Source organism: Trachypithecus francoisi, unplaced genomic scaffold (genome assembly GCF_009764315.1).
Source record: "Trachypithecus francoisi isolate TF-2019V2 unplaced genomic scaffold, Tfra_2.0 Lachesis_group13, whole genome shotgun sequence".
In the NCBI taxonomy this organism is placed as follows: Eukaryota; Metazoa; Chordata; class Mammalia; order Primates; family Cercopithecidae; genus Trachypithecus; species Trachypithecus francoisi.
The window spans coordinates 119876776-119904323 of NW_022681458.1; the positions used below are offsets into that span (position 1 = coordinate 119876776).

General features: G+C 39.1%; 1 protein-coding gene across 11 annotated transcripts in view; it reads right to left on the reverse strand.

Moving 5' to 3' along the window:
• The window catches only part of CUNH2orf76 (chromosome unknown C2orf76 homolog), a 100207-nt gene that overhangs the window by 49772 nt on the left and 22887 nt on the right, over nucleotides 1-27548 (reverse strand). For all 11 annotated transcript variants that reach the window (XR_004441826.1, XM_033231745.1, XM_033231748.1 and 8 more), the window contains 3 exons: nucleotides 10696-10746; nucleotides 6997-7034; nucleotides 811-892 (listed from right to left, as the gene is read on the reverse strand). Coding sequence is in view for 10 of the 11 variants with exons in the window: in XM_033231745.1 (XP_033087636.1) it covers nucleotides 811-892; nucleotides 6997-7034; nucleotides 10696-10746 (171 nt within the window). In the remaining variant the exon portion in view is untranslated. The remainder of the gene's footprint in view (nucleotides 1-810; nucleotides 893-6996; nucleotides 7035-10695; nucleotides 10747-27548) is intronic.

Consider the following 27548-nt stretch of genomic DNA (forward strand, 5'->3'; position numbering starts at 1 on the left):
GCAGTAAGCCGAGATCACACCACTGCACTCCAGCCTGGGCAACAGAGTGAGACTCTGTCTCAAAAAATAAATTAATTAATAAATAATTAAGAAGAAGCATGGCTTGTGACACTGCATCGGTTACCAACCACAGAGGTGTATCAGGGCACACTGCCTTTAACCACTCAGACCTCCCTGACAATCTCCACTTCCCCTCCTGCCAGATCAGCTTTAGGTGTACATATACGTAGAATAACAGTGACATCTAATGGTCACAAAATACATCACATAACATTTATTTAGAATAAAACCACATGCATATTCTAGGCTGGAAGGCCCAATCAGGTACTTTTCAGCTGCACACACCAGGCTCCTATTTTAAATTCCATGCTTCGGTGGGCCCTGAGTGATTCGGAAGACCATCAGAAACCACACTGCATGTGACACCAACAACAACGCATTGCGTTACTCCTCATTAGTTCTTACTATGTCCATTTCTCTCCAACCATCAGCTCAAGTGACAATGATAAGAGTAAGGAGACATGGTACTAACAACTCGTCCCTTAAACGGCCCCTCAGAATTCTGAGCATACCTTCTGAAAAGAGCCATTTGCATTCTGCATATTTGGAGAGCAGACACCTACTGCCCTCAGTCAAGAGATGGGAATGCACATCATTCTCATCCTCCTCCTCTCAGCAGTTACCGGGCAGTGTCAGGGGCGCCAACGGCAGCATTTACTTTCCAGTGAGTTATCCAAATACCATCAGCCAGGCCTCAGCATAGGCCAGGAGAGGGTTTCCCCTCCAGCAACACAAGGCCCCCTTCCTCACCGATTCCAGCTGCTTTCAGAGTGCTGTCTTCTTTCAGCAGGAGTCTGTCGTCATCTTCCAAACTCAACACAAGTTCATTTGTCTAAAAAAAAAAAAAGAAAAAGAAAATCTGTATTTTATCAGTACTTACATGGGTGTGTTTGGTGAGACTTCTCAAAGACACAGAGTTGTAACTTTGAGCACAGCAATAATCTAAGTAGATTCCATTCCCCTGGCCGTAATGAGGGCAGTGAACAGAGGTATAGTGAGGTCCTGCCAAGCGCACGCACCACGTAAAGCACTGGGGACAGTCCTATGGCATGGCAATGAAGTCAGATCAGGATGCAAATCCAGACTCCACCAGCACTCAGCTGTGTGTTCTCAACAAGCTACACAACCTCTCTAGGACTCGATTTCCTCATCGGTAGAAAAGCGGAGGAGAGGGATCCTTCCCCATCACCTGGATGGAGCATATAAATCCGCAGCAGTGCCGGCCACAGGGTGAGCACTCTCTTTTAGCTGTCACTGTTCTGTTGCTGCATCATCATCATCTTCTCCTGCCATCCTAACCTGGTCAGCGACAGAGTGGAGCTTCCAGCTCTGGCCAGTCCGACTTCTGAGAGAAGCAAGTATACTTCCTTCTTTTGTTTTGTTTTTTGAGACAGGGTCTCACTCTGTCACCTAGGCTGGAATGCAGTGGCATGATTATGGCTCACTACAGCCTCAGTCTCCAAGGCTCAAGCAATCCTCCCTTCTCCAGCCTCCTGAGTAGCTGGGACTGCATACATGTGCCACCAAGCCTAATTTTTTTTTTTTATTTTTAGTAGAGACGGGGTCTCACTATATTGCCCAGGCTCATCTCAAACTCCTGAAGTCAAGTGATCCTCCCACCTTAGCCTCCCAAAATTCTGGGATTACAGGCATGCGCCACCACACCTGGCCACAAGTATATTTCAAATGGCCATAAGTCCACATATCTAAAAACCTTGCCCAAGCTAAAAAACATTTGGTTCCATGTCACATTAATTGGAATATTTCTCTGTGTGACTTGGGGTGGGGGTAGACAAGAGTGCTCTCCAGTGATATTTACAAATCCAGCAAGACTCCATTAAAACAAGTGAAAAATTTAAAGTTGCTATCTGCCCCTAAATAGCACAAAGAGATGACCACTAGTGTCACACAGCACCACTTGTCAGCCAGAACACACCTGTTTAGCAACATACTCTATTTCTAGAACACAGCTGAGACAGAGAGTCAACAGAAAGGCCTCTCAGCAGCCAAATCCAAAGCCCAAGCCACGCAGGGTTCATGGACCTCATTCACTGCAGAGCACAGGGGCTTAAACTCCAGAGCACACACATTAAAAGAAAAAATACTTTACTCAAAAAATCATTTTAGAATAGGTAATACAGTCTGTAATCCCAGCACTTTGGGAGACCAAGGCAAGAGGACTGTTTGAGCCCAGGAGTTTGAGACCAGCCTGAGTAGGATGGCAAGACCCCATCTCTACAAAAAAAAAAGTTTTATTTAATTAGCTGGGTGTGGTGGCACACATCTATAGTCCCAAATACTCAGGAGGCTGAAGCAGGAAGATATCTTGATCCTGGGAAGTAGAGGTTACAGTGAGCTGTGTTCATGCCACCAAACTCCAGCCTGAGCAACAGAGTAAGACTCTGTCTCAAAAAAAAAAAAAAAAAAAAAAAAATTATTGTTTTTTAATTCTTTGTATAATAACTCATTATACAAAGTTATCCAAGCACATATGAATAGAAAGTGAAAAGTCAGTCTCCTCCCAATCCCCATCCACCAGCTATCTAGTTCTCCAGAGAGGACTGGGACCACTGAGAGGCCCTATTTCCCATACTTTCCCAACACAGCGTGTTAGCAAAGCCTTCTCTTCCTTGTCAATCTGACAGGTGTGGATTAAGTATAGTCTTAATTTGTATTTTATTATGCTTCAAGTTCTGAATATTTTCTATTTTTTGATGGAGTTGTAGGCTAATCTATCCAATAGAGTTGTAGAGTATCTTCATATGCTAAGGAAATTCAGCCTTTTCTGTAAGTTAGAAAAATTTCCCCCACTTTTCATTTGTTCCTTGCTTTTTCTCAGTGGTTTTTTTTTTTTTTTTTTTTTTTTATAGAAGGTGTTAAATGAATTTTCTTGGAATAAATAAGTTAGTGAATGAAGTAAAATGTATCAGTCTCATATTGTTTCTCAGTTTTCTGTCATATTTAGAAAGACCTTCTTCACGCCAAGATTTTTAAAATTCCATGTTCTCTTCAAATATTTTCATGAATTTCATTTTTTGAATTTTTCATCATGGAGAATTTCAAATATACAATAGATACAGAATAGTGTAATAAACCCCCTGCCCTGTACCCAGGACCCAACTTGAACAAATTATCAAGTCATGTTCCATCTGTTTTATCTCTATCCCCACCTATGGGTTTAATTTTTTAATCCAAGGGGTATTTATTTTGGCATAAAGAAAAATACACGGATCCAACTTAGCTGTTTTTTAGATGTTTACACAGTTATTCAAGTACTATTTATTGAATCTGCCATCTTTTCTTTACAAACTTGAAATGCCATATTTACCATACATTCAATTTCCACATTGGGGTCTATTTTTGAACTTTTAATTCTGTGCCCTTAAACTACCAGTTCCTGTGATAGTGCCATACTGTTCTAATTACTATAGTTTTATAACATGTCTTATATGTTAGAGCTAATTACTCTCATTTCTCTTTTTCAGAATTATCTTGATTATTCATATTTTTTACATACTAATTTTCAAATCAGCTTATTTAGTTTACATATAAACACAAGTATTGTGTTTTATTGGGGCAGCATTAAATATGTAAATTAAGAGAGAATTGATTTTGTGCTGTTGTATCTTCCTCTCCAAAATATCCTAAGCATTTCTGTTTAAGTCTTATTTTGGAACTCTCATAGCAGGTTTTGTTTTGTTAAGTTGAAGTACAATTTCACACAATAAAATGCACAGATCTTGAGAGGAGTTCACTTTAATGGGTCTGAAAAATTAATCCCAGAGCTTAGATTCATATTTTCAAGTGTGTATGTGGTGAGGGGTGAGGAAGGACAGCAGCATTTTAAGTTTTCTTTTTAAAGACCTTGCACATTTCTTATAAAGTTTATTCCAGGATATGACTTCCACACATAAAATGGAAATTAAAATTATTGCAATCTCTTAAATAGAAATTATTCTGACTTTATAAACAGACCACTGATTACATCCATAATACACACATACACACACACACACACACACACACACACACACACACACACACACGAGGCTCTGGTGGGAAGGTATCCAGTCTTTTTATTGTTGGAATGGGAAGAAATTTCTGAGGATATGTAGTAACTGCAATTAGGACAGTCTCTAAGTCCAGAAAACTAGGGAAATGGGAAAAATGCCTTTTATGAATGAGTTCATTAAGACAACAGAATTATTTCAAAGTCTCTTCTTTCGGCTGATGAAGGAAATTAAAATTATAGCTGAGTTGGAACACTGACAGGCCAGGCTAGCAATGTCACAGGCCCCACAGATGGGGAATAGAAAATGAAAGGACAACAATAACTTGGAAATGAGAAAAATGACTGTGAGCTGCATAAGGTACAAATGAGGACACATGGATGAAGTTTCTTTGAAGTTTTAAAACTGTATCTGTGAAAATATATTGAACTCTTCCCTTAGAAAAGTTGAAGTAGAAACTTGCAGAACCATCCCAAAGACATCTTAACTAGCATCATTATGATTTGGATGAAAGTTTACAAAGCTAGATTCCAGAAGCACTCTAAGTGACTTAATTGTTTTGGAAATCCTCCCTTAAACAAATACATTGCTCAACTGGAAAGACAAGCCCTAATTTTTATAACTAGAACCTGCCAGTGTGAAACATGTCTTAAATATAAGTAACAATTCTAAGATTGTTTTGTCTTCCAATGACAGGATAATTTCCAGATTTCTAAAACATTATAATACTGATAATTTGAACACGACGAACTATGTCTTCACTAAGATAAAGGAATAATTTACTACTTACTCCTTTTTGGAAACATGAGCATAGGAAAAGCCAAACGATGTAAAACATGCAGGCCGGGCGCGGTGGCTCAAGCCTGTAATCCCAGCACTTTGGGAGGCCGAGATGGGTGGATCACGAGGTCAGGAGATCGAGACCATCCTGGCTAACACGGTGAAACCCCGTCTCTACTAAAAAAATACAAAAAATTAGCCGGGCGAGATGGCGGGCGCCTGTAGTCCCAGCTACTCGGGAGGCTGAGGCAGGAGAATGGCGTAAACCCGGGAGGCGGAGCTTGCAGTGAGCCGAGATCGCGCCACTGCACTCCAGCCTGGGTGACAGAGCGAGACTCCGTCTCAAAAAAAAAAAAAAAAAAAAAAAAAAACATGCAGCAATGAATGGAGAATGGGGACTCACTTTGCTTTACAACCTTTTCAAAGAGCATATTAACTTTATTTTATATTTATATTTGTATTTTAAATATATTGTATATAATATATAAAAATATAAAATAGGACATTTCCTATTCTCTACATTTTAGGAATGAGGTTGAAAACATTCCTGTCTCCAAGGAGAAAAACTGGATGAAGTCCAAATACGGTGGCCATACATTCTAGTACCAATCAAAAGGGCAGATTCCATACCACAGCCCCAGACACATGTGAGCATCACATTTTGAGGCATTTCACAACGGACATTGTAAAACTGGCATCTACAATCCTTGGTATAAAAAATAAAGTTACTAGAAGGAACCAACCCTACTAAACCCTTAACTTTTGCTCAGTGAAACTGATTTTGGACTTCTGACCTCCAGAATTGTAGGAGAATAAATGTGTGTTGTTTTAAGCCACAAAAAATTTTTTAAATAAATTCTAAAACAGTTACTAATCAATGGTCAACAGACTTACCTCATGCCATTTTCTTGTGATCTGTGATACCCATTTATCTGAAAGGTGATTGAGTGTATGAAGTACAATTACGACAACAGAAGACAATGAAATAAAATGAATTTGTAAGTACTTCATTCAAAAATTGTTACGGAAAAAATACTATGAGCCAGGCATTGTGCTAGGTATTGGAATATGACAAATAATATCTAGTTCTTGAGTAGTTTATATAATACAGTAAGATTACTGCTTTAAAGAGGACTCTAGGCCGAGCGCGGTGGCTCAAGCCTGTAATCCCAGCACTTTGGGAGGCCGAGACGGGCGGATCACAAGGTCAGGAGATCGAGACCATCCTGGCTAATACGGTGAAACCCCGTCTCTACTAAAGAATACAAAAAACTAGCCGGGCGACGAGGTGGGCGCCTGTAGTCCCAGCTACTTGGGAGGCGGAGGCAGGAGAATGGTGTGAACCCGGGAGGCGGAGCTTGCAGTGAGCTGAGATCCGGCCACTGCACTCCAGCCTGGGCGACAGAGCCAGACTCCGTCTCAAAAAAAATAAATAAATAAATAAATAAATAAATAAATAAATAAATAAATAGGACTCTATAGAAGGCCACTGAGATTAAAGGAAAAAAGATCACTCTGCTCTGTCTGTATGATAAATCTTTGATTGTGGCTTCATAAAAATGTTACTTCAAAAAAGTAAACAGAAATATAAACACACAACAAACCCATACATAAACAGCTCTCTTTGGGAAAGGCAAGACAACTTCAGTATTGCAGGCCATGGCCTTGGTGGAGCTAAAAGGTGTGCTCCCAGAGCCACAGTTCTGTGCCTTCTCTTATACCCAGCAAAAATCAAATCAGAACAAGTGAATTATTTGTGTCTGCTTCTGGCCCTTTTGTTCTGGTACAGAATTAAGAAGATAAAAGACACTGGACTGCCAGATAATAAGCAGTTTCTTTTATCTGTAAACTGAATTTACTTTTCCAAGTTTTACGCTTATTTTATGCTAAATATGTGCCTGATAAACAAAATATGGTATACTTTTTTTTAAATTAACACTTTTTTAAAAAGGACCTACTACTAACAGGGAAACAGCTTATTTTTCTTCAATGAAAAAGCTAAGGCAGTAGAAAGGGTATCCATAAAATAAAAAGCGCTATTATAATGGGAAATATTTTAGATGTACAGCTATTCATTCACTTATTCACAAATTTAACCAACATTGATTACTTGCTATGTGCCAGATACTGTACCTGTGGAACATACCTTAGATTTATGTGCTTGATGAATAATCTTTAGTGTATCTGAAAGAAAAAAGCAAGTTATCTTTTTACACAGTTTATTCTAAACTTCTTTTCAAATTATTGAAATGATTGGAGGGTGGCTATGAAATTGAGAAATGTAAGTCCTTGTTTTATAACCAGATTCCCTTAGAAATATACTATATAGTAAAAGAAAAACTACTTTTGTAGATCACTAAAACTGAAGTAAAAGATCTTTATCTTCTAAAGCCTTGGTCTTTGGACACACAGCAGTGTGTCAGAACTTTATGTCAACTCAGCACATTTTCTCTTAGAATGGAAGACAAGCAAATCACATTACTGTATCTTGTTTTTTGGAGTCACTACAGACCAGGATTAGCAAATAATGTAAAAAAAAAAAAAAAGTCTTAAAATAGACATTAGTAAATGCAGTTCAAAAAAATCTACTCAGACGAGATACAATGACAAGACAGCAAATGATGATAGGGGTGTTGCCACTCTCAGAATTCAAACGCTGTGTCTAGGACCACAGGTAATCAGAACAAGGCTGCTAATGCCCCAAGAATATCAGTATCTGCCTCTTGGTTTGCAAATACTGCACACGATCACACCATGTAATCAGCTCTATTCAAACCCAACTTCACTCCTTAATTTGTTTATCTTGAAGTCAGGCTACATTGTGCATTTCCGGTAGATAACTTCTCCACACTTGGGTAAAATTGTAACTCAGCAACAATCAGCCCTTAACTACATCATCTACACGGCCATTCAACAGGTTGAAATTCAGAAAGTTTCCAAGTCTTCACTCATTTTTATTTAACCATTTAATGAATGCATTATGAGTACAATGTATTACTGAATACACTCCTAACCTTACACTAAAACTCATTTCTATCAATCACGTTGTAACAAGGAATTCCAACAGTGACAGAAAATGAAAGGATCTATTTTTAAAACAGATCTTATTTAACTATGTTCTCATAATACAGAATAAGGTGGCTATCGAGATAAGAACTAGCACTCTGAATTTGCCCGTTATTTTAAATAGTCAACTTTCAGTTATCTATTGCAATTTTTTTTTTTTTTTTTTTTTGAGACAGAGTCTTGCTCTGTCACCCTGGCTAGAGTACAGCAGCACTATCTTGGCTCACTACAAGCTCCACCTCCCAAGTTCAAGCAACTCTCCAGCCTCAGCCTCCCCAGTAGCTGGGATTACAGGCGCCCGCCACCATGCCCAGCTAATTTTGTATTTTTAGTAAAGACAGGGTTTCACCATGTTGGCCAGGTCTCGAACTCCTGACCTCAGGTGATCTGCCCTCCTCGGCTTCCAAAGTGCTGGGATTACAGGCATGAGTCACTGCACCGGGCCTTGTAACTTTTTATACAAAGTCAACATAATCCTCAGACTACAACTCTGTATTCCCAAGAAATAAAAATAAATCTAACCTAAGTAAAATGTGCATATTAGGGATGTAAATAAACCGTAATTGCTAAAAATAAGCTTAAAATGTATGTAAGAAAATAAACAAAGTTGACTTTCAGCTTATCTAGTATTCTGAATTACTTATCATGCTCTTTTTCTTACTGTAGATACGTTTATTATTTGAGACAAGTGAGAGAAGCCAACAGTAATTTTTTAAATAACAGGAGCTCAAAGTCTGTTGCAATCAACCTGCAAAACTATAGTCTGACCTTACTAAATATTAATCCTGTTCTATATATTTTGCTAATGAGCCTTTAAACTAGAAATCCTGCTGCTCTAATAGGTTTGGCAAACACACAACTAAATGGCTACATATTTTAGCAGAAAAAGAAATGTTTTGAAGAGAAGTTTTTGCCAGATTTTTCTCTCCAACAGAAAGGGGTGTGACCTGAGGAGTGGGTAAGAAAGGAGAAATGACAAACCAGCAAAGAGATGTATTACTGTCCCTTTCTGTGTTGAATAAGTTACTTCCCTTGTTCTTGCTTCTTTCAAATCATCCTCATAATGATCACAAACAACACCTGTGGGCATTGTTGTCTTAATACAAATTCCTTGAGGAAAGCAACCTCATAAAAATATCATCTTTTATTTGTGGAGCATCACACTCAGTTTTACGAAACAGAGAGGGATGAGCAGCTCACACTGTACAACAATTACATTTTCGTGTGCCCTCATGCATCATGTCTAGGCGATAGGGATTTACGATAAGCAGCATTCGTGGTAAATCAATAATAGATGTGGATGCCAATTAAATGGGAGGAGGGCTCTGAGAAATCTCAGGCTCTTGGTGGCAGAGAGAACCAGCCCTTTGCCAAAGGGCAGGGAGACAGTAACAGGCAAAACTGAAATTTGACTCCACACTCTTTCTACTCCCTAACACCCAACAAAGTGCTCTGTCCCACAGACTGTGAGGTGGCAATCTCGGATGACAATGACAGGTGAAAATAACACTGCAGCCTTCCTTGTTCAACAGAAAGCAGAAGATTGTTAAAGAGCCAAGTTCAGACAAAGCCACTTGAAGTCTATCAAAACTCGAGTGGTTCTATAATTTCTTCACAGATAAATGTATTCATTTTTTCTGCCAATTCATCTGAACAGTGTAGAAATACTAGGACAGAAGGATGTTAATACGATAGAATAGCCTAAAAGGTACATTATCTACCACAATAATGCTTAGCAACTTGGATATTCTAACGCTTTCATTATCTAAAATTTCTTTCAAAAGAACTTCCATGGAACACAGCTTTGCACATAGACATATAGACACATACACACACACACACCATGAAAAAGGAAACCATATGTAACTATTCTAATTTAAAATGGCATCTGTAAGTTGATTCAAGTTTAAGGCTATATTTCAAGACATTGTATTTTGAAAGCCTTGAAAGCCACAATTGAGAAGTTTCATATTTACCTTAATCATCTTTTTTATTCCTTTCTCTTATTCAATATTGAGTATGTAAATTCTTAAGCCCAATAAATCAAAGTACTTTCCACTCAGTGCCTTCAACTTCTGCTTCACTACCCCTTATAACCTCACAATTAGTTTCTGGATATTAAAATGCATATACACGGTGAAGATTGTGATTTCAAAGGATTTTAGGTCATAAGTTGTTCTATCAAATGAGAACAGAATGAAAAGCCACTCCAAAAAAATAATCTAAGGTAATAAAAAATTTATACTTTAAAATGTCTGCACCAATTAACAGAAATATGTATTAGGTGCATCATACCTTTCAAATGAAGTCTCAGATTCAAAGTTTGGTGAGTGTCCCTCTGCTGAAGGTTAATAACTGTGCCATGTTTATAACAAATAATGAATGACATCTAGCTTCTTACCTTATTACTCCATTTTTAAATCATCAATTGTAACATATAAAACTACTATATAACATGCTCAAATTATTGGCATTTAAAATGTTAAATCCCTTTTTTTAATTCTTAGTCTTCAATCATTTTCCTTTTCTAATTATCTGGCAGAGAAACTCATTTTAAACATAGTTTTGCCAAACATGCTATTCTTTGCAAATATGTCACTTCGTTACTATTACAATTCATTTGAGCAACATACTAGCATTCCTATATTTCTAAATAAACTTCCGAATTGGTTTTTATTTACAAATAGTCAATTCATTTTTGAAAACAAAATGTAAGTTTGTAACAAACTAATGCAGAATTGTATTAATATGTAGTTTAAAAGAATAAAAAAATGGTTACCATATTTATAATTTCTGAATGGTGGTGGCAGGCTGGTCCTTAAAGGGACATCTACAAGAGAAAGATTATTTTTATTACACAATAAGCAAATAGACACTCATGGAATATGTACAGTCTTTTGGTTCTACTCTTCTCTATCTACAGACTAAGTTACTTTGAAAAAACTGATAGAACACAGAACGAATACATCACCGAAATCCAAGGGCCATCTATATTAGTTCATTTACGGCTATAAAGAAATACCCAAGACTATGTAATCTATTTAAAAAAATGTTTAATGGACTGGGGAGTCCTCATGGCATGGCAGAAGGTGTAAGAGGAGCAAAGGCACGTCTAACATGGCCAGGCAAGAGGGTCTGTGCATGGGAGCTGCCCTTTATAAAACCATCAATGTCACGTCACTTATTCACTATCATAAGAACAGCATGGGAAAAACCCACCCCCATGATTCAATTACCTCCCACCAGGTCCCTCCCCTGACAGGTGGGGATTATGGGAGCTACAATGCAAGACAAGACTTGGGTAGGGATACGGACAAAGCATATTACCAACTAAAATATTAGAGCTATTGACGAGATGTTGAGCTGTTACTATTTGAACTAAGACTTCAGTAACGCTATTAAAAGAATTTTTAATGTCATTAAAGACAACAGTATCTATGTATAGTTAAAATATATACTAATGCACTTGTGTGAGACATATATATAGCTGATGTTTGTTTAGCATATGAATCTGAGAACCCCTTATGGGTCTCTGACCATTAGTGGAAACCAATGACCTGGAACAATCTTACTACTCTTGCCAAAATTCATACAACCAACAAAATAACTCCTCTAACTCTGCAAAGACAACAAAACAAAACACAGTAAATATTCTTTTAAAAACATATTCCAAATGCCAGTACTAATTTTAATTAATAAGATCTGCTGGTACAACACCTAACAGAGAAGTGTGTGTGGGTGTGTATAAAAATTATATATGCATATACTCCTTGACCTAGTCATTCCACTTCAGAATGAATGAGTTTATTAATTGATTGAGACAGGGTCTCATTTTGTTGCCCAGACTGGAGTGTAGTGGTGCAAACATGGCTCACTGCAGCCTTGACCTCCCAGGTTCAAGTGATCCCCCTGAGTCAACCCCCCAGGTAGCTGGGATGACAGGTGCATGCCATCACACCCAGCTATTTTTTGTATTTTTTGTAGGGACGGGGTTTTGTCATGTTGTCCAGGCTGGTCTCAAACTCCTGAACCTAAACAATCTGCCTGCCTTGGCCTCCCAAAGTGCTGGGATTACAGGCGTGAGCTACTGTGCCCTGCCAGAAATTTATTATCATAGAACTATACTATGCACATGTGTGTGTGCGTAAAATGACATTCATAGAAGGGTATTAACTGCAGCATTGCTCACAGCAGAAAATGTTAGGAAAAGTCCAAATGTCCTTCAATTAGGTACTTGTTAAGTAAATCGTAATATGCCCAAACAATGAAAAGTACTTTTCAACTGTTAAAAGAAAAAGAAGGAAGCTCTCTGCTAACATGGTAAGATCTTCAAGTTATGTCAAGGCTAAAGAGATATGACAGAACATTATTTTTAGGATGCTACCTTTTGAGTAAAAAGGGAATAAAATGAGAATTTATGGTTGGATTTGCTTGTACTTGCTGACTGGGGGTAGGGAGGGCAGGGGGGTGGTGCACTGGTCAGACAGGGACCAGAAGGGGAAAGGAGACTTTTCACTATATTCCTTTTTACATTTTGATCTTAAAACCACATGAATGTGCTATCTACTAAAGAAAACTAAAAATGAACCAAAAAATCCACATATCTAAATTAGGAAATGTGAAGGTTCTTTGAGACAGGGTCTTGTCTGTTGCCCAGGCTGGAGTGCAGGGGCGTGATTATGCTCACAGTAGCCTTGACCTTCTGGGCTCAAGGATCCTCCCACCTCAGCCTCCTAAGTAGCTGGGACCACAGGCGCTCAACGCCATGCCCATAGTCCCAGCATTTTTTTTTTTTTAATAGAGATGGGTTTCACTAGATTGTCCAGGCTGATCTAAAATTCCTGGGCTCAAGCAATCCTCCCACCTCATCCCCAAAGTGCTGGGATTACAGGCATGAGCACCTGGTCAGGAAATGTGGGGTTTTTAAAAATGCTTTTCCAAGGTCAAATACGTATCAAATTAAAATAGAATTTATTCATTTATGTTACAAGCATTTAAAGCACCTAGTACCAGGTATTCCAGGAACAGAGTGTAAGAGGAGCTGCCCACTCATGACAGCGTGTGCTCCAGTGGTGAATGCTGTACCAAAAGTACATTTCCAGCCGGTGCTATGGTCCTAGGAGTGTGGTCCTCACCCGGCTACATGTCAGAATCACCCAGCCTGGCACGAGTGGATCCAACTCACAGTACGCTGGTCCCAGGCAGAGATATTTAAACACAAAACAAAACAAAACAAAAAACCCTGAGATGATTCATAGTCAAACAAATTTACCCGGGGGCCAGACAGGTGACAACAGGTGAGTGAAGCAGGTCAAACAAGGAGGGGCAGTGGGATCTGAGAGCACGCGCCTATCAAAAGGGGCTCTGCCAGTCAGTGCTGACTGATCAGTGCTCTAGGAACATGAGCCTGGAGTGGCCACACTTAAAGATTTAAATGGCAATGCTATAAGTGTAGGATTTGAGGTGAAATTTCTTGACTTTGAAAACACTATAGGCCAAAAGAAACCTCTCTGGAGGCAGGATTTGCCCTGCCAGACACCAATTTGAAACCTCTGGCTTAGGCTCACAAGAGTATATGCACTTCATTTTATTCTTCTTCTGTCTCAATCATTTGTGAATTATGGGCCAAAGAAGTATTCATTAAACATCAGAAAGGAGAATTCCATTTAATGTATTGCCATTTATATTTCCTGAATCAGACAATGAAACTCCCTGAAGAAAGCTGTGAGGTGAAGAACAGATGGCCCCATGAAGCTATTATCATTTAGAGATGTCTACGACTGAAGAAATCAAATCAGTCTTATGTTCAGTCCAGACTTTTGAGAGTAGAGACAATGAACAGGACACAGCATGCACCTATTCTCTTCCTGCCCTTTAAATCTTAACTGAAGCGCCGCCTCCTCTGACAGCCCGCCTAAAGTGGGGGTCTTCTCTGATATTTGTTGACCATGTCCGGCCCAGAACAAATTAACACAAACTGGCTTCATGACGGCAGGGACCGCGGCCCGTTTTCTTCATTGTGTTGTCAGAACCTAAACTAGTGCCTGGTACACAGCATGTGCTCAAAAACATTCATGAAAGAATACACATAATTTAATGCCTACAACTGCCAGTGGAGAACACTGAGGTCTCAAGAAGTGCCTGGTCAGCCCAAGGTGTCAAGAGCTGAGATCAGAACCCAGCCCTCTCAGCTACCCTCCTGCAGCACTTAGAAGGGTGGGAACTAAAGCGGTTACCTTCTACAGTGGCAGAAAGACAGATTAGACATTAGACACACTCCAGTGAGATAAGAGCTTTAGCAAAAATATACATAAAGATGCCTGCAAAGGAACTAGAATAAAACAAACATGTTCCTTAAGGTAAAGGTCATTTTTAATCTTGCACTATTACAAATAAAGCTGGGAACATTCACATGGAGGAAATTACTTTCATTCCTCACAGGCACATACTGTCATTCCACCTAGAAGTGGAATGGCTGGATCATACGCTAGGTGTATGTTTAGCTTTCTAAGAAATTGCTGGCAGAGTGCAGGGGCTCACACCTGGAATCCCAGCACTTTGAAAGCCCAAGGTAGGAGAATCGTTTAAGCCCGGGAGTTCAAGACCAGCCTGGACAACATAGTAAGATCCTGTCTCTACAAAAATAAAAATTAAAAAAAGACACACCTATAATCTAGCACTTTGGGAGGCCGAGGCGGGTGGGTCACCTGAGGTCAAGAGTTCGAGACCAGCCTGACCAACAAGGTGAAACCCCATCTCTACTAAAAATACAAAAATTAGCCAGGCGTGGTAGTGCATGCCTGTAGTCCCAGATACTCAGGAGGCTGAGGCAGGAGAATCGCTTGAACCCAGGAGGCAGAGGTTGCAGCGAGCCGAGATTGCACCATTGTACTCCAGCCTGGATGACACAGCATGACTGCGTCTCAAAAAACAAACAAACAAACAAACAAAAAGACATGGTGGTGTCTGTAGTCCCAGCTACTCTACTCAGGAGGCTGAAGCAGGAGAATCACTTGAACCCAGGAGTTAAGGCTGCAGTGAGCTATGATTGTACCACTGCACTCCAGCTTAGGGGAGACAAAGCATGACTGTCTCCAAAAGAAAGGAAAGAAATGATAAATCATGTTCCAAAGTGGTTGTTCCTTTTAATATTCCCACTAGTGGTATATGAGAGTTTCAGTTCTTCCACATCCTAGTCAAAACTTGCTATAGTTACTCCTTTAAATTTCAGTCATTCTTATGGATGTGTTGTGTAATCTCATTGTGGTTTTAATTTCCGTTTCACTAAAGACTAATGATGAGTATTAATTAATGTGCTTATCTGTCATACATATGTCTTCTTTAGTGAAGTGTCCGTTCAAATCTTTTGCCCACTTTTAATTGTGTTGTCTGTCTTATTATTGAGTTATAAGAGGTTTTGGCTTTGGTTTTAATTGTTATTATTCTAGATAATAGTTCCTTGTTGGATGTATGTTTTACAAATATTTTCTCCACATCTGTGGTTTGGTTTTTCTTTTTTTTTTAGCATATTTTGAAAAGGAAAAGTTTTTAATTGTGCTAAAGCCCAACTGATTTTTTTCTTTTATAGTTTGTGCTTATTGTGCTGTATTTAAGAAACTTTTACCCAAATCAAAGTCTCTAAGGTTTGTTGCTGTTTTCTTCTAGATGTTTTATAGTTTTACCTTTTACATTTAGTTCTTGGCCAATTTTGAGTTATTTTTGTATGTGGTAGGAGGTAAGCACTGAGGTTCATTTATCTGCATATGGCTACCAAACTGTCCTAATACCTTGTTTAGGAAAATTACACTCTCCTCAAAAATCCCTTGAGCAACAATCAATTTAACACATCTGTGTGTCTGTGTCTGGACGCCACTTCCCATTAATGTACATGTTTATCTACACAATATCACATATGCAGTACTGATTACTATAGTTTTATAGCAGTAAGTCATGAAATCAGTTAGTGCAATTTCTTCAACTTTTTTCCTTCCTTTTGTGAGTTATGACCATTTGAGGTCTTCTGACTTTCCTTATACATTTTAGAATAAGCTTGGTATTATCTGAAAGGAAGAAAAAAAGCCTGCAGAAATTTTGATTGGAACTGGAATCAATACCACAGTTTGAGGACACATGGCATCTTAACAGTTTTAAGTTTTCTGATCCATGAACACAGTATACCTCTCCATTTACTTAGGGCTCTTTAAATTTCTCTCAGTGATATTTAAAGTTTTTAGAGTAAAAGTCTTACACTTCTACCAAATGTATCCTAAGTTTTTCATTTTTTTTTGATGTTTTATCATTTTTTTCAGTTTCCCACTGTACACTGCTTATAACTATAAATACAATTAATTCTTATATACTGATCTTACATCTTAATATCTTATAACCTTGCTAAGCTCAGTTTGTAAGTTCTGGTAGCATTTGTATAGATTTCATAGGATTTTCTGCATAGATAATCATATTGCCTGTGAATAATGACAGTTTCACATCCTCCTTTCAAACAGGGTTGCCTTCTACTTTGTTTTCTTGCCTTAATGAACTGGCTAGAACTCCAGTACAATGTTGACTAGCAGTGATGATGAACAGATGTCCCTGCTTCCTTATCTTAGAAGGAAAGCACTCAGTCTTTTACCATTAAGTATGATGTTAGGCAACAGTTTTTCATAAATACCCTTCATCTGGTGGAGGAAGTTCCTTTTTATTCCTAGCTTGAAATACTTTTTAAGCAGGAATGGATTTTGGATTCTGTTTTCAATTAAAACAATCTTATAGTTTTCTTTTCTTCACTATTAATATGATGAATTACACAGATTTTTTTTTTTTTTTTTTTTTTTTTTTTGGTGGAACCAGCATTGCATTCTTAGGATAAACCCTACATGGTCATTGATATAGTCTGGATGTTTTATCCCCTCCAAATCTCATGTTGACATGTAACCTCCAATGCTGGCGATGGGCCTAGTGAGAGGTGTTTTGGTCATGGGGGTAGATCCTTCACAAACGGGTTGGTGCTCTCCATGCTGTAATGGGTGAGTTCCTCCTCTATTAGTTCACATGAGATCCGGTTGTTAAAAAGAGCCTGACATCTTCTCCCTCTCTCTCTCTCTTGCTTCCTCTCTCATGTGACATGCTATGTGGCATGCTGACTTCCCTTTGCCTTCTGCCACGGTAGTAAGCTTCCTAAGGCCTTCACCAGAAGCACATACCAGCACTAGACTTTGTGTATGGCTTGCAGAACCGAGAGTCATAATGTATTATCCTTTTTAATATTTTTGGATTTGATTTACTAAAGTTTGGGCAAGAATTTTTACATCTCCATTCATGACAAATATTGGCTGGTAGCTTTATTTTCTTCTAACAACTTTCTCTGGTTTGGTATCAGGATAAGGATGACCTCAGAGAATGAGTTGAAAAATATTCCCCCCCCTCCTTTTTTTTTTTTCTTAAGAGATAGCATCTCACTATGTTGCTCAGGTTGTTCTCAAACTTCTGGCCTCAAAAGAACCTCCTGCCTCAGCCTCCTAAACAGCTGGGATTATAGGGAAGAATTATTGTGCCTGGCTCCCATCCTTCTTCTGGAAGAATCTCTGTAGAATTGAGATTATTTCTTCCTTAAAAATATGGTAGAATGTACCAGTGAAACCATCTGGGCCTGGAGTTTTCTTTGTGGACGTTTTTGTTTATTTTATTTTATTTTTTTTTTTGAGACGGAGTCTCGCTCTGTCGCCCAGGCTGGAGTGCAGTGGCCGGATCTCAGCTCACTGCAAGCTCCCCCTCCCGGGTTTACGCCATTCTCCTGCCTCAGCCTCCCGGGTAGCTGGGACTAAGGCACCAGCCACCTCGCCCGGCTAGCTTTTTGTATTTTTTAGTAGAGACGGGGTTTCACCGTGTTAGCCAGGATGGTCTCAAACTCCTGACCTCGTGATCCGCCCGTCTCGGCCTCCCAAAGTGCTGGGATTAAGGCTTGAGCCACCGCGCCCGGCCGATGGACGTGTTTTTTAACCATAATTCCTTTTAAAATACAGAGTTGTTCCGGCTGTTTCTTTTTTAGTCAGCTTTGATAGTTTGGGTCTTTCAAGCAATTTGTCTACTTTATCTAGGATAATGTATTTATTAGCATTAAATTGTTAAGAATATTCCCTTATTATTCTTTTAATATCTGTAGAAAGTCTGTAGTGATATGACAGCTCTCACTCCTGATACTGGTCACTTGTATCTTCTCTATTTCCTGATCAGTCTGGCTAGAGCTTCCTCAATTTTATTGATCTCAAAGAACCAACTTTGACGACTGTTATTGATTTTCTTTATGGTTTTTCTATTTTCTGCTGCAATCATTATTATTTATTTTATTCTGATTATTTTAGGTTTCATTTGCTTTTCTGTTTCTAGTTTCTTAAGACTGAAATCATTGATTTGAAACCTTTTTTAATATTTAGGTGTTTTAGTACTATAGACTTTCTTTTAAATACTATTTTTACATGTATCCCACAAAATTTGAAAAGTTGTATATTCATTTCCACTCAGTTCAAAATACCTTCCCTTTTGATCTCTGCTTTGACCCTTAGGCTATTTAGAAGTGTGTTATTTGGTTTCCAAATATTTGGAGATTTTTCCAGAGATCTTTCTGTTACTGATTTCTAATCTAATTTCATTATGGACAGAAAACAGACACTGTCTAATTGGAATCCTTTAAAATCTATTAAGACTTGTTTTATAGCATGAAGTCTGGACTATTCATAAACACTCCATTGCATTTGAAAGAAATGTGTAAATTCCATTATTGTTGGAAGCAAGCTTCTATAAATATCAATTCAGTTAACTGGGTTGCTAGTGTTTTTCAGTTCTCCAGATCCTTACTGATTTTCTATTTGTTCCATTCATCTATTTCTTCCTGCAGTTCTATGAGTTTTTATTTCATTTATTTTGAAATTCAGTTGTTAGGTGCATTGTTATGTCCTCTCAATTGATGCCTTTATCATTATGAAGTGATAGTTTTATCCCTAGTAATATTTTGCTGTAAAATCTACTTCATCTGATACTAACATAGTCCCTTCACCTTTCTTTGGATTCATATCAGCATGGTATAACTTTCTCATCCTTCTATTCTAACTTGATTTTTATCTTTAAAGTACATTGCTTGTAGGCAACATATAACTGGGACTTCCTATTATATGTTTGTCTTTTAATTGGGGTATTTAGACCACTTACTTTCAACGTAATTATTGATATGGTTAGTCTTGCTATTCCTTTAAATTTGTCCATTTGTTCACTATTTCCTCTTTTTCTCTCTTTTTTTGGATTGTCTATTTGACAATCTTTTATGATTCCATTTTATCTCTTTTGTTAGCCCATTAGCTGTAACCCTTAGATTGTGGGGTTGGGAGGCAGGAGAGATGCTTTGAGGTTTACAGTAAACATCTTTATCAGTCTACCTCCAAATGATACTATAGCACTTTGTAACAGTAAAAGATTTTTCCATTTCTCCTCTGCTGGTCTTCGTGCTACTGCTGTCATAAATTTCCCACAAAACCCACAATTTGTTGTGGTTGTGTTTCTATAAATGGTCAAATGTATTTTTTAAATTTTTTTAAAATAAGAAAAATATTTTATATTTATTGTATTTACCATTTCCAGTACTATTTCTCTGTGTGCATCCAGATTTATGTCTGGTATCACTTTCCTTATGTCTGAAGAAGGCCTTCTAACATTTCTTACAGTGCAGATCTCCAGGTGATGAACTCTTTCAGCTTTGGTATGTCTGAAAACATCTTCATGTTGGCTTCATTCCTTAACTGCTTTAAAGAAGTTACTCCAGGCCGGGCGCGGTGGCTCACGCCTCTAATCCCAGCACTTTAGGAGGCCGAGGCGGGCGGATCACAAGGTCAGGAGATAGAGACCACGGTGAAACCCCGTCTCTACTAAAAATACAAAAAAAAAAAAAAATTAGCTGGGCGTGGTGGCAGGCGCCTGTAGTCCCAGATACTCAGGAGGCTGAGACAGGAGAATGGCGTGAACCCGGGAGGCGGAGCTTGCAGTGAGCCGAGATCGCGCCACTGCACTCCAGCCTGGGCGACAGAGCCAGACTCCGTCTCAAAAAAAAAAAAAAAAAAAGAAGAAGAAGAAGTTACTCCAGGCCGGGCGCAGTGGCTCATATCTGTAATCTCAGCACTTTGGGAGGCCGAGGCAGGCAGATCACTTGAGGTCAGGAGTTCGAGACCAGCCTGGCCAGCATGGTGAAACCCCATCTCTACTAAAAATACGAAAAGAATTAGCCGGACATGGTGGCACATGCCTGTAGTCCCAGCTACTTGGGCAGGTGAGGCAGGAGAATCGCTTGAACCTGGGAGGCGGAGGTTGCAGTGAGCTGAGATCGTGCCACTGTACTTCAGCCTGGGCGACAGAGCAAGACTCCGTCTCAAACAAAAAAAAAAGTTAATCCAGTATCTTCTTTCTGGCACGCACTGATTCTGATGAGAAGTCAGCTGTCAATTTCATCTGTTTCTTTTTATGTAATGTGTTCTTTTTTCTCTTGCTGCTTTTAAGATTTTTTTTCTTTATCACCAGTTAAGCAGTTAGACTATGGTATGCCTTGGTGTGGCTTTCTTCATGTTTCTTTTGGTTGGGATTTGTTGAACTGCTTGGAATTGTGAGTCTCTAGTTTTTATCATATTTGTAAAATTTTCAACCATTATTTCTTCAAATATATTGTCTGTCCCCCATCCCTCTCTCCTTTACCATCTCCAATTACATGTATATTGGGCTACCAGAAGTTGTCCCATACCTCCCCACTGCTTTATTTTTTCCAGTCTTTTTCTATGTTTCATTTTAGATTGTTTTGTTGCTAAGTTTTCAAGTTGACTAAGCTTTTCTCCTGCAGCATCTAATCTGTAGGCTAATCCTGTCCAGTGGATACCCATCTCAGACACTATTTTCAATTCAGGTATTTTTAAATATCTTCCATTGCTAACATGCTCAATCTTTCCTCTAGCTTCTTGAACATTTGCAATATGGTCATAACTATCTCTATCATCTTTGTTGACTAATTTTATCACCTGCAATATTTCTGGGTTGGTTTCAATTGACTGATTTTTTTTTTTTTCCTGCTCATTATGGATCATATTTTTTGCTTCTTTGCATGCCTGGTAAGTTCTGATTTGATTCTAGACACTGTAAATTTTATCTTGTTGGGTGCTGGATATTTCTGTATTCCTGTAAGCTTTCTTGAGCTTTCTTCTGGGACACAGTTAAATTATCTGGAAACAATCTGATCCTTTCAAGTTGTGCTTCTGAACTTTGTTAGGTGGGACCAGGGCAGAATTCAGTCTACAGCTAATTTTGCTCTACTACTGCAGCAACACCCTTCTGGATACTCTGCCCGACAGCCTGTGAACAACAAGGTTTCCGCTCCAACAGGTGGAATAAAAACTATTCCCAGCCCTATAGGAGCTCCGAGCATTTCTCATTCTACTATTTTTAGGTGGTTCTTTCCCAGGCTTTCAGTAGTTTCTTTACTTGCTTGCACTGATCCATACACAACTGAAGACTCACACTCTGCATATCTTCAAAGTTCCTCTGCACATCTTCAGAGCTCCCCATCTCTCTGTACAGCTCTCTATGTTCCTGTACTCTGCCCTGTGAACTCTCCAGGCTCCACTCCAGACTGCCAGCTCTGACTCCTAACCTCATGGAACCCACCAGCTTTGGCTCAATTCCCTCTCCCTGCCCTGTGGCCTGGAAAGTGGCACAATCATAGGGGTCACCTTGCCTGTTTCCCTGATCCCAGGGAAATGATTGTTTTATATATTATATATGGTTTTTTTAGTTGTTTAATGTAGAAGAGCAAGCCTGGTCCCCTGGTCCTACTCCATCTTGGCTGAAAGCAAAAGTCTATGACATACCTATTATATTCTGAAAATTATTTCCCACTTTGCACTGAGTTATTCTTTCATTTTATGTTTTCCCACCTTTGAACTTAAGACTTCAGAATGTTGCAAAAACTAATTTAATATTTCATTAATAGGAAGGTCACGAGAAGGTAACCACTAACTTTTCTCACACAATTAAGTCTCCATAAAAAAAATCAGTGGAAAAATGCAGGCAACTTAACAAATATACTAGTGAAAATTAGGATGCCCCAGGGGAGTCTGAAATGTTAAAACACACATTTCAATACAAAAATCAATAAAGTCTGGAAAACCACTGAAATATCAATAGGCAATAAAATAATTCTTTGCCTCACAGTAAAGGCTCTAAAAATAGAAGTGGTACAATCTGTAACTTATTGGATGCTGGATCTACGTTAGAAGACCTTTGAGAAAGCATAAACACCTAAAGGAAAAAAAAAACAAACAAACAAAACCAATGACTAATCTATATGGACGAAGAATACCAAACACCTAATAATCAAAACTATGCACCAACATTCAAACCTGATAAGGTATCTTTATCAGACATGATGGTAAGATTCTAAGGTAAAGCTATATTAAAATCTTTTTACTTTACTTATAAAATAATCTAGGCCGGGCGCGGTGGCTCAAGCCTGTAATCCCAGCACTTTGGGAGGCCGAGACGGGCGGATCACGAGGTCAGGAGATCAAGACCATCCTGGCTAACACGGTGAAACCCCGTCTCTACTAAAAAAAAAATACAAAAAACTAGCCGGGCGAGGTGGCGGGCGCCTGTAGTCCCAGCTACTCGGGAGGCTGAGGCAGGAGAATGGCGTAAACCCGGGAGGGGGAGCTTGCAGTGAGCTGAGATCCGGCCACTGCACTCCAGCCTGGGCGACAGAGCGAGACTCCGTCTCAAAAAAAATAAAATAAAATAAAATAAATAAAAAATAAAATAAAATAATCTAAATTATAGAAAAGCACAGAGTAGAACAAAAAAATTCATTTAACCCACTAACCAGATTTTACAAATGTTAACACGTAGTCATATTACTATAGATCCTTTACTAATTTTTTTTTAACTAAGTAGAACAATCTGGAAACAGCTGAAACCTTTCCATCTTTCCCCAGTCCCACTGTTACTCACTTCCTAGAAGAAGCCACCTGCCATCCCTAGGTTAGCACACCCGCTCTGTTGTTATACTCTCATTCCAAAGATTAATAGCCAGAGATGAGAAATATAGTTTTGTTTTGTTTTGTTTGAGCAGGGTCTTTCTCTGTTGCCCAGGCTGGAGTGCAGTGGCACAATCATGGCTCACTGCAGCCTCGACCTCCCAGGCTGAAGCAATCCTCCCATCTCAGCCTCCCAAATAGCTCGGCTACAGGAAGGTACCACCAGGCCAGGCCTACGTTTTTAAATTTCTAGTACAGATGAGGGTCTTGCTATGTTACTCAGATTGGTCTCAAACTCCTGCGCTCAAGCCATCCTCCCGCTTTGGCCCTTCAAAGTGCTGGGATTACAATGTGAGCCACCATGCCAGGCCATGTATTATTTTGTGTATTAAAATTATAGAGTTAAGTACTTAAAGAATCTGCAGTACATCCTGTAGTAGAGTAGTAAAAACAAGAAAGCATTGCCTTAACAATATGTTGAAGGAACTGCCTCATGTGATAAGGCAATAATACGTTACGACTGTGCTGCAGTCAAATTATTGTATTCCTTTCGGAAAAAGAGAGGCTTCAAGGGAGTGTTTCTTTACAGAAGAGTGCCAGATAATACATGGACAGAGAATCATAGAATTGGAAAAATCAGTTTTTCAACCACCAATGATTCAGATAAGGATCATCAATAAATGCTAAAACCATTAGAAACAAGATACGTAAACGGTCTCAACGTTTATCACTCCGTAGACTACTTATAAATCAGAAAGACACTTTTACACCAGGAAAATCTGGTGGATGGCACCTTTAGCCAAAGGATTTAAATCTCTATCACCAATGAAGGGATAAGGTGGCATTCAGTGTTTCCTGATGTGATGCAACAAGGAAGAATCACCTACACCAAGACCAGCAAACTATTTTGGTCAAGGCCAGCGAGTCAGCATTTCAGGCTTTGTGGGCGAGTCTCCATCTCTGTGACAGTGTCTGCCACAACTGTTCAACTCTACCACGAAAGCACAAAAGTGATACATATACGGTCCACAGACTGTAGTTTGTTAACCCCTGACCTACACGGTAATCTTGCCAAAACTGCTTAACCTGAATCTAATCATGAGAAAACAATCTAGACAAATGCAAATTATGTAACATTCTGTAAGACACTGGCCTAAATTTTTCTTTAAAAATTAATATAATCAAAAATGAAAGAAGGTGGGGGGACTGTTCCAGATTAATGGAGATTAGAAAGACATGACTTGTCACTAAAAGACATGAAGGACCCTTCAACGCATGTTCAATGCATGTTTCTTTTTTTTTTTTTTTAAATACAGTTGGGGTCATACTGTGTTGTCCAGTCTGGTCTTCAAACTCCCAGGCTCAAGTGATCCTCCTACCTCCACCTTCCAAAGTGTTGGGATTACAGGCATGAGCCACACTGTGCCTGACCCCTTCAATGTATATTTCTAAGTAAAAGAAGCCATTCAGAAAAGTCTACATACTGTATGATTCCAATTCAGTGACATTCTGGAAAAGATACAGAGATAAGAAAAAAATCAGTAGTTGCCAAGGGTGCAGCATGGGGAAGGAGAGGATAAAGAAGTGAAGCACAGCGGATATTTTAGGCAGTGAAACTATTCTGCACGGCACTGTAACAGTGCTGCATGACATGACCCGTTTGTCAAAAACCCAAAGAACTTTGTAGCACAAAGAGTGAACCTCAATGTATGCAAAGTAAAAAAAAAAAGGTCGGGCGCAGCAACTCATACCTATAATCCCAGCACTTTGGGAGGCTGAGGCAGGCAGACTGCCTGAGTCCAGGAGTTTTGAGACCAGCCTGGGCAACACAGTAAAACCCTGTCTCTAGTAAAAATAAAAAATAAAATAAATAAATAAAAATAAAAATTAGCCAGGCATGGTGGCATGCATCAGTAGTCCCAGTTGCTAGGAGGCTATGGTGGGAGAATCACCTGAGCCCAAGAGGTTGAGGCTGCAGCAAGCCAAGATGGTGCCACTGCACTCCAGCCTGGGCAACTGGAGTGAGACCCTCTCTCAAAAAAATTTTTTTTAAAATTATTTAAAAAGTCAGGGGATCCCAGGAAAGAATGCAGGTGGTGACAAGAGAATCTAATCTATCTGTACTACAAAAGGTACAACAACCTTACTGAAGGGAGCAGAAGAAAAAGTGCTGACCTAAATAACTCTGGCAATGAACAGATTTTGTAAGACTACAGTGCTTATGGCGAAAGGACACAAAAGGACTGTATCTAACTGATATCAAGTGCTTCCCATGGGGATACACTGCTATACCTGTATGCTAGAATTAAACAATTAAATAAATGGATAGCAGATGGTGGGACCACGTTTCTCACTGTTGGTGTGGGAATTAACAGATAAGCAAGGAGAGGAAGCTAGAATGAACCACAGGGTAATGGATCAGAGATGGAAAGATCAGTAAGAATTCATGTTTAACATATTTATATATAGATCGTTACATATAAAAATATTTATACATATGTACATATGCACAGGTTAATACAGACACAAGTGTTTCTTTGCCTGATCAGCTGAGACAGTTTAAAATGACACTCCTTGGTCTTTAGATATCTACTATAGAAAAAAGAAAGAAAGAAAGAACACTCTAGTAGCAATGAATACATCTACTACCTAGATCCTGGTTTCTAATACCATTTTCTACTAAAAAAGAACTGAGACTCTTTGGAAATAAAGCTGATTCTAGGAACAGGACATGTACAAGACAAGTCTGGGGCATCCTATAGTACCAGAAAGTAAAAGTACTGAACACGGCCGGGCGCGGTGGCTCAAGCCTGTAATCCCAGCACTTTGGGAGGCCGAGACGGGCGGATCACGAGGTCAGGAGATCGAGACCATCCTGGCTAACATGGCGAAACCCCGTCTCTACTAAAAATACAAAAACTAGCCGGGCGAGGTGGCGGGTGCCTGTAGTCCCAGCTACTCGGGAGGCTGAGGCAGGAGAATGGCGTAAACCGGGAGGCGGAGCTTGCAGTGAGCTGAGATCTGGCCACTGCACTCCAGTCCAGGCAACAGAGAGAGACTCCGCCTCAAAAAAAAAAAAAAAAAAAAAAGTACTGAACACGTGCACCCATGCACACTGAGGGCGTTATGTCAGAGGAGCACAGGAAGCAACTGAAAGAGCTCCCAAAGCTAGCATAATCTGAGCAACAAAGTCAAGTCTGCCATACAGAATGTCAAAGGATTTTTGTACATATTTTATTCTAAAGGAAGGGGAGCATAACCCCCGAGTGTTTAACGGTGGATATGAATTCCTTCTGAAAAGTACAATTTGAAAAGGAAAGGAAAAAAAGAGTAACTTTACAGTAGAGCAACTTGACATGACTTCTGCCACTTAATCAAGGTCAACATCAATAACCCTAAATCATGTGGAAAGCGTACACCTCTGACACGATCCGATAAAATCTCTCTGTGCCTCTGTGACCTTCCTCTCAAAAACCCGTAAGCCCAGTCTAACCATGAGAAAAACATCAGACTGAACTAGAAGGTTGGACAGAGCTTCCACAGTGTTCTTTTTCATAGTTGGGATGACTTTACATTTGGAAACCAGATCTGAAGTATTAGTAAGAATCGAAATGCTTGCAAATTAAGAACAATTAAAATAATATTATGTTATCTAGATAACTGGTTTGTCTAGTATTCTGAATCTAAAAAATACAGTCATCTATAGATGTTAATATATTATGATACCTCTATGATCATAATATTTGATTAATATCCATTTCCCAGGCCCCGGGTGTGGTAGTTTATACCTGTAATCCCAGCACTTTGGGAGGCTGAGGCAGACAGATCACTTGAGATCAGAAGTTTGAGACCAGTTTGCCAACATGGTGAAACCCCACCTCTACTAAAAATTCAAAATTAGCCAGGCATAGTGGCGCACACCTGTAATCCCAGCTACTCAGGAGGCTGAGGCAGGAGAATCGCTTCAACTTAGGAGGCAGAGGTTGTTAGCCGAGACCACACCACTGCACTCCAGTCTGGGCAACAGAGCGAGACTATGTCTCAAAATAAATAAATAAAGTTCTCATACATCAGCAATAGGTTTATTATATTTATATGTAAATATATACATTTATATTTATTGTATTTACATAACTTAAGGTTTTGATGACCTGATGCTCTAGGGCCATGATTCTCAATGGGGAATGAATAAAATTTAACGAAAACTTTTTGGCAGAGGAGAAAATACAAAGAATGATGGTAGGTAACTAGGTTAACCTGTGGATGGCAAAATGTGACTACAAAAGAAAAGAACATTTAGAAAGCCTTGGGGAGGGAGGAGGATCAAAAAATAAAATTTAATTTAAAAAGAAAGGAAGGCAATAAAGTGTGTAAAATAACTCCAAGAGATTTTTCTTCACAATGACCATTTCTGTAACTGTACAAAATTCCCTATGCCACTGCCAAACAATCTCGCTAGCACTCAGCATTCAAATCTTGCTAGCACTAGAGCAAGATGAACTAAATTCAAAGACCCTTTTGACACAGAGTCCATCCATTTATTTCAGAGATCCCACTCAAGCAAGTGAGGCAGTAG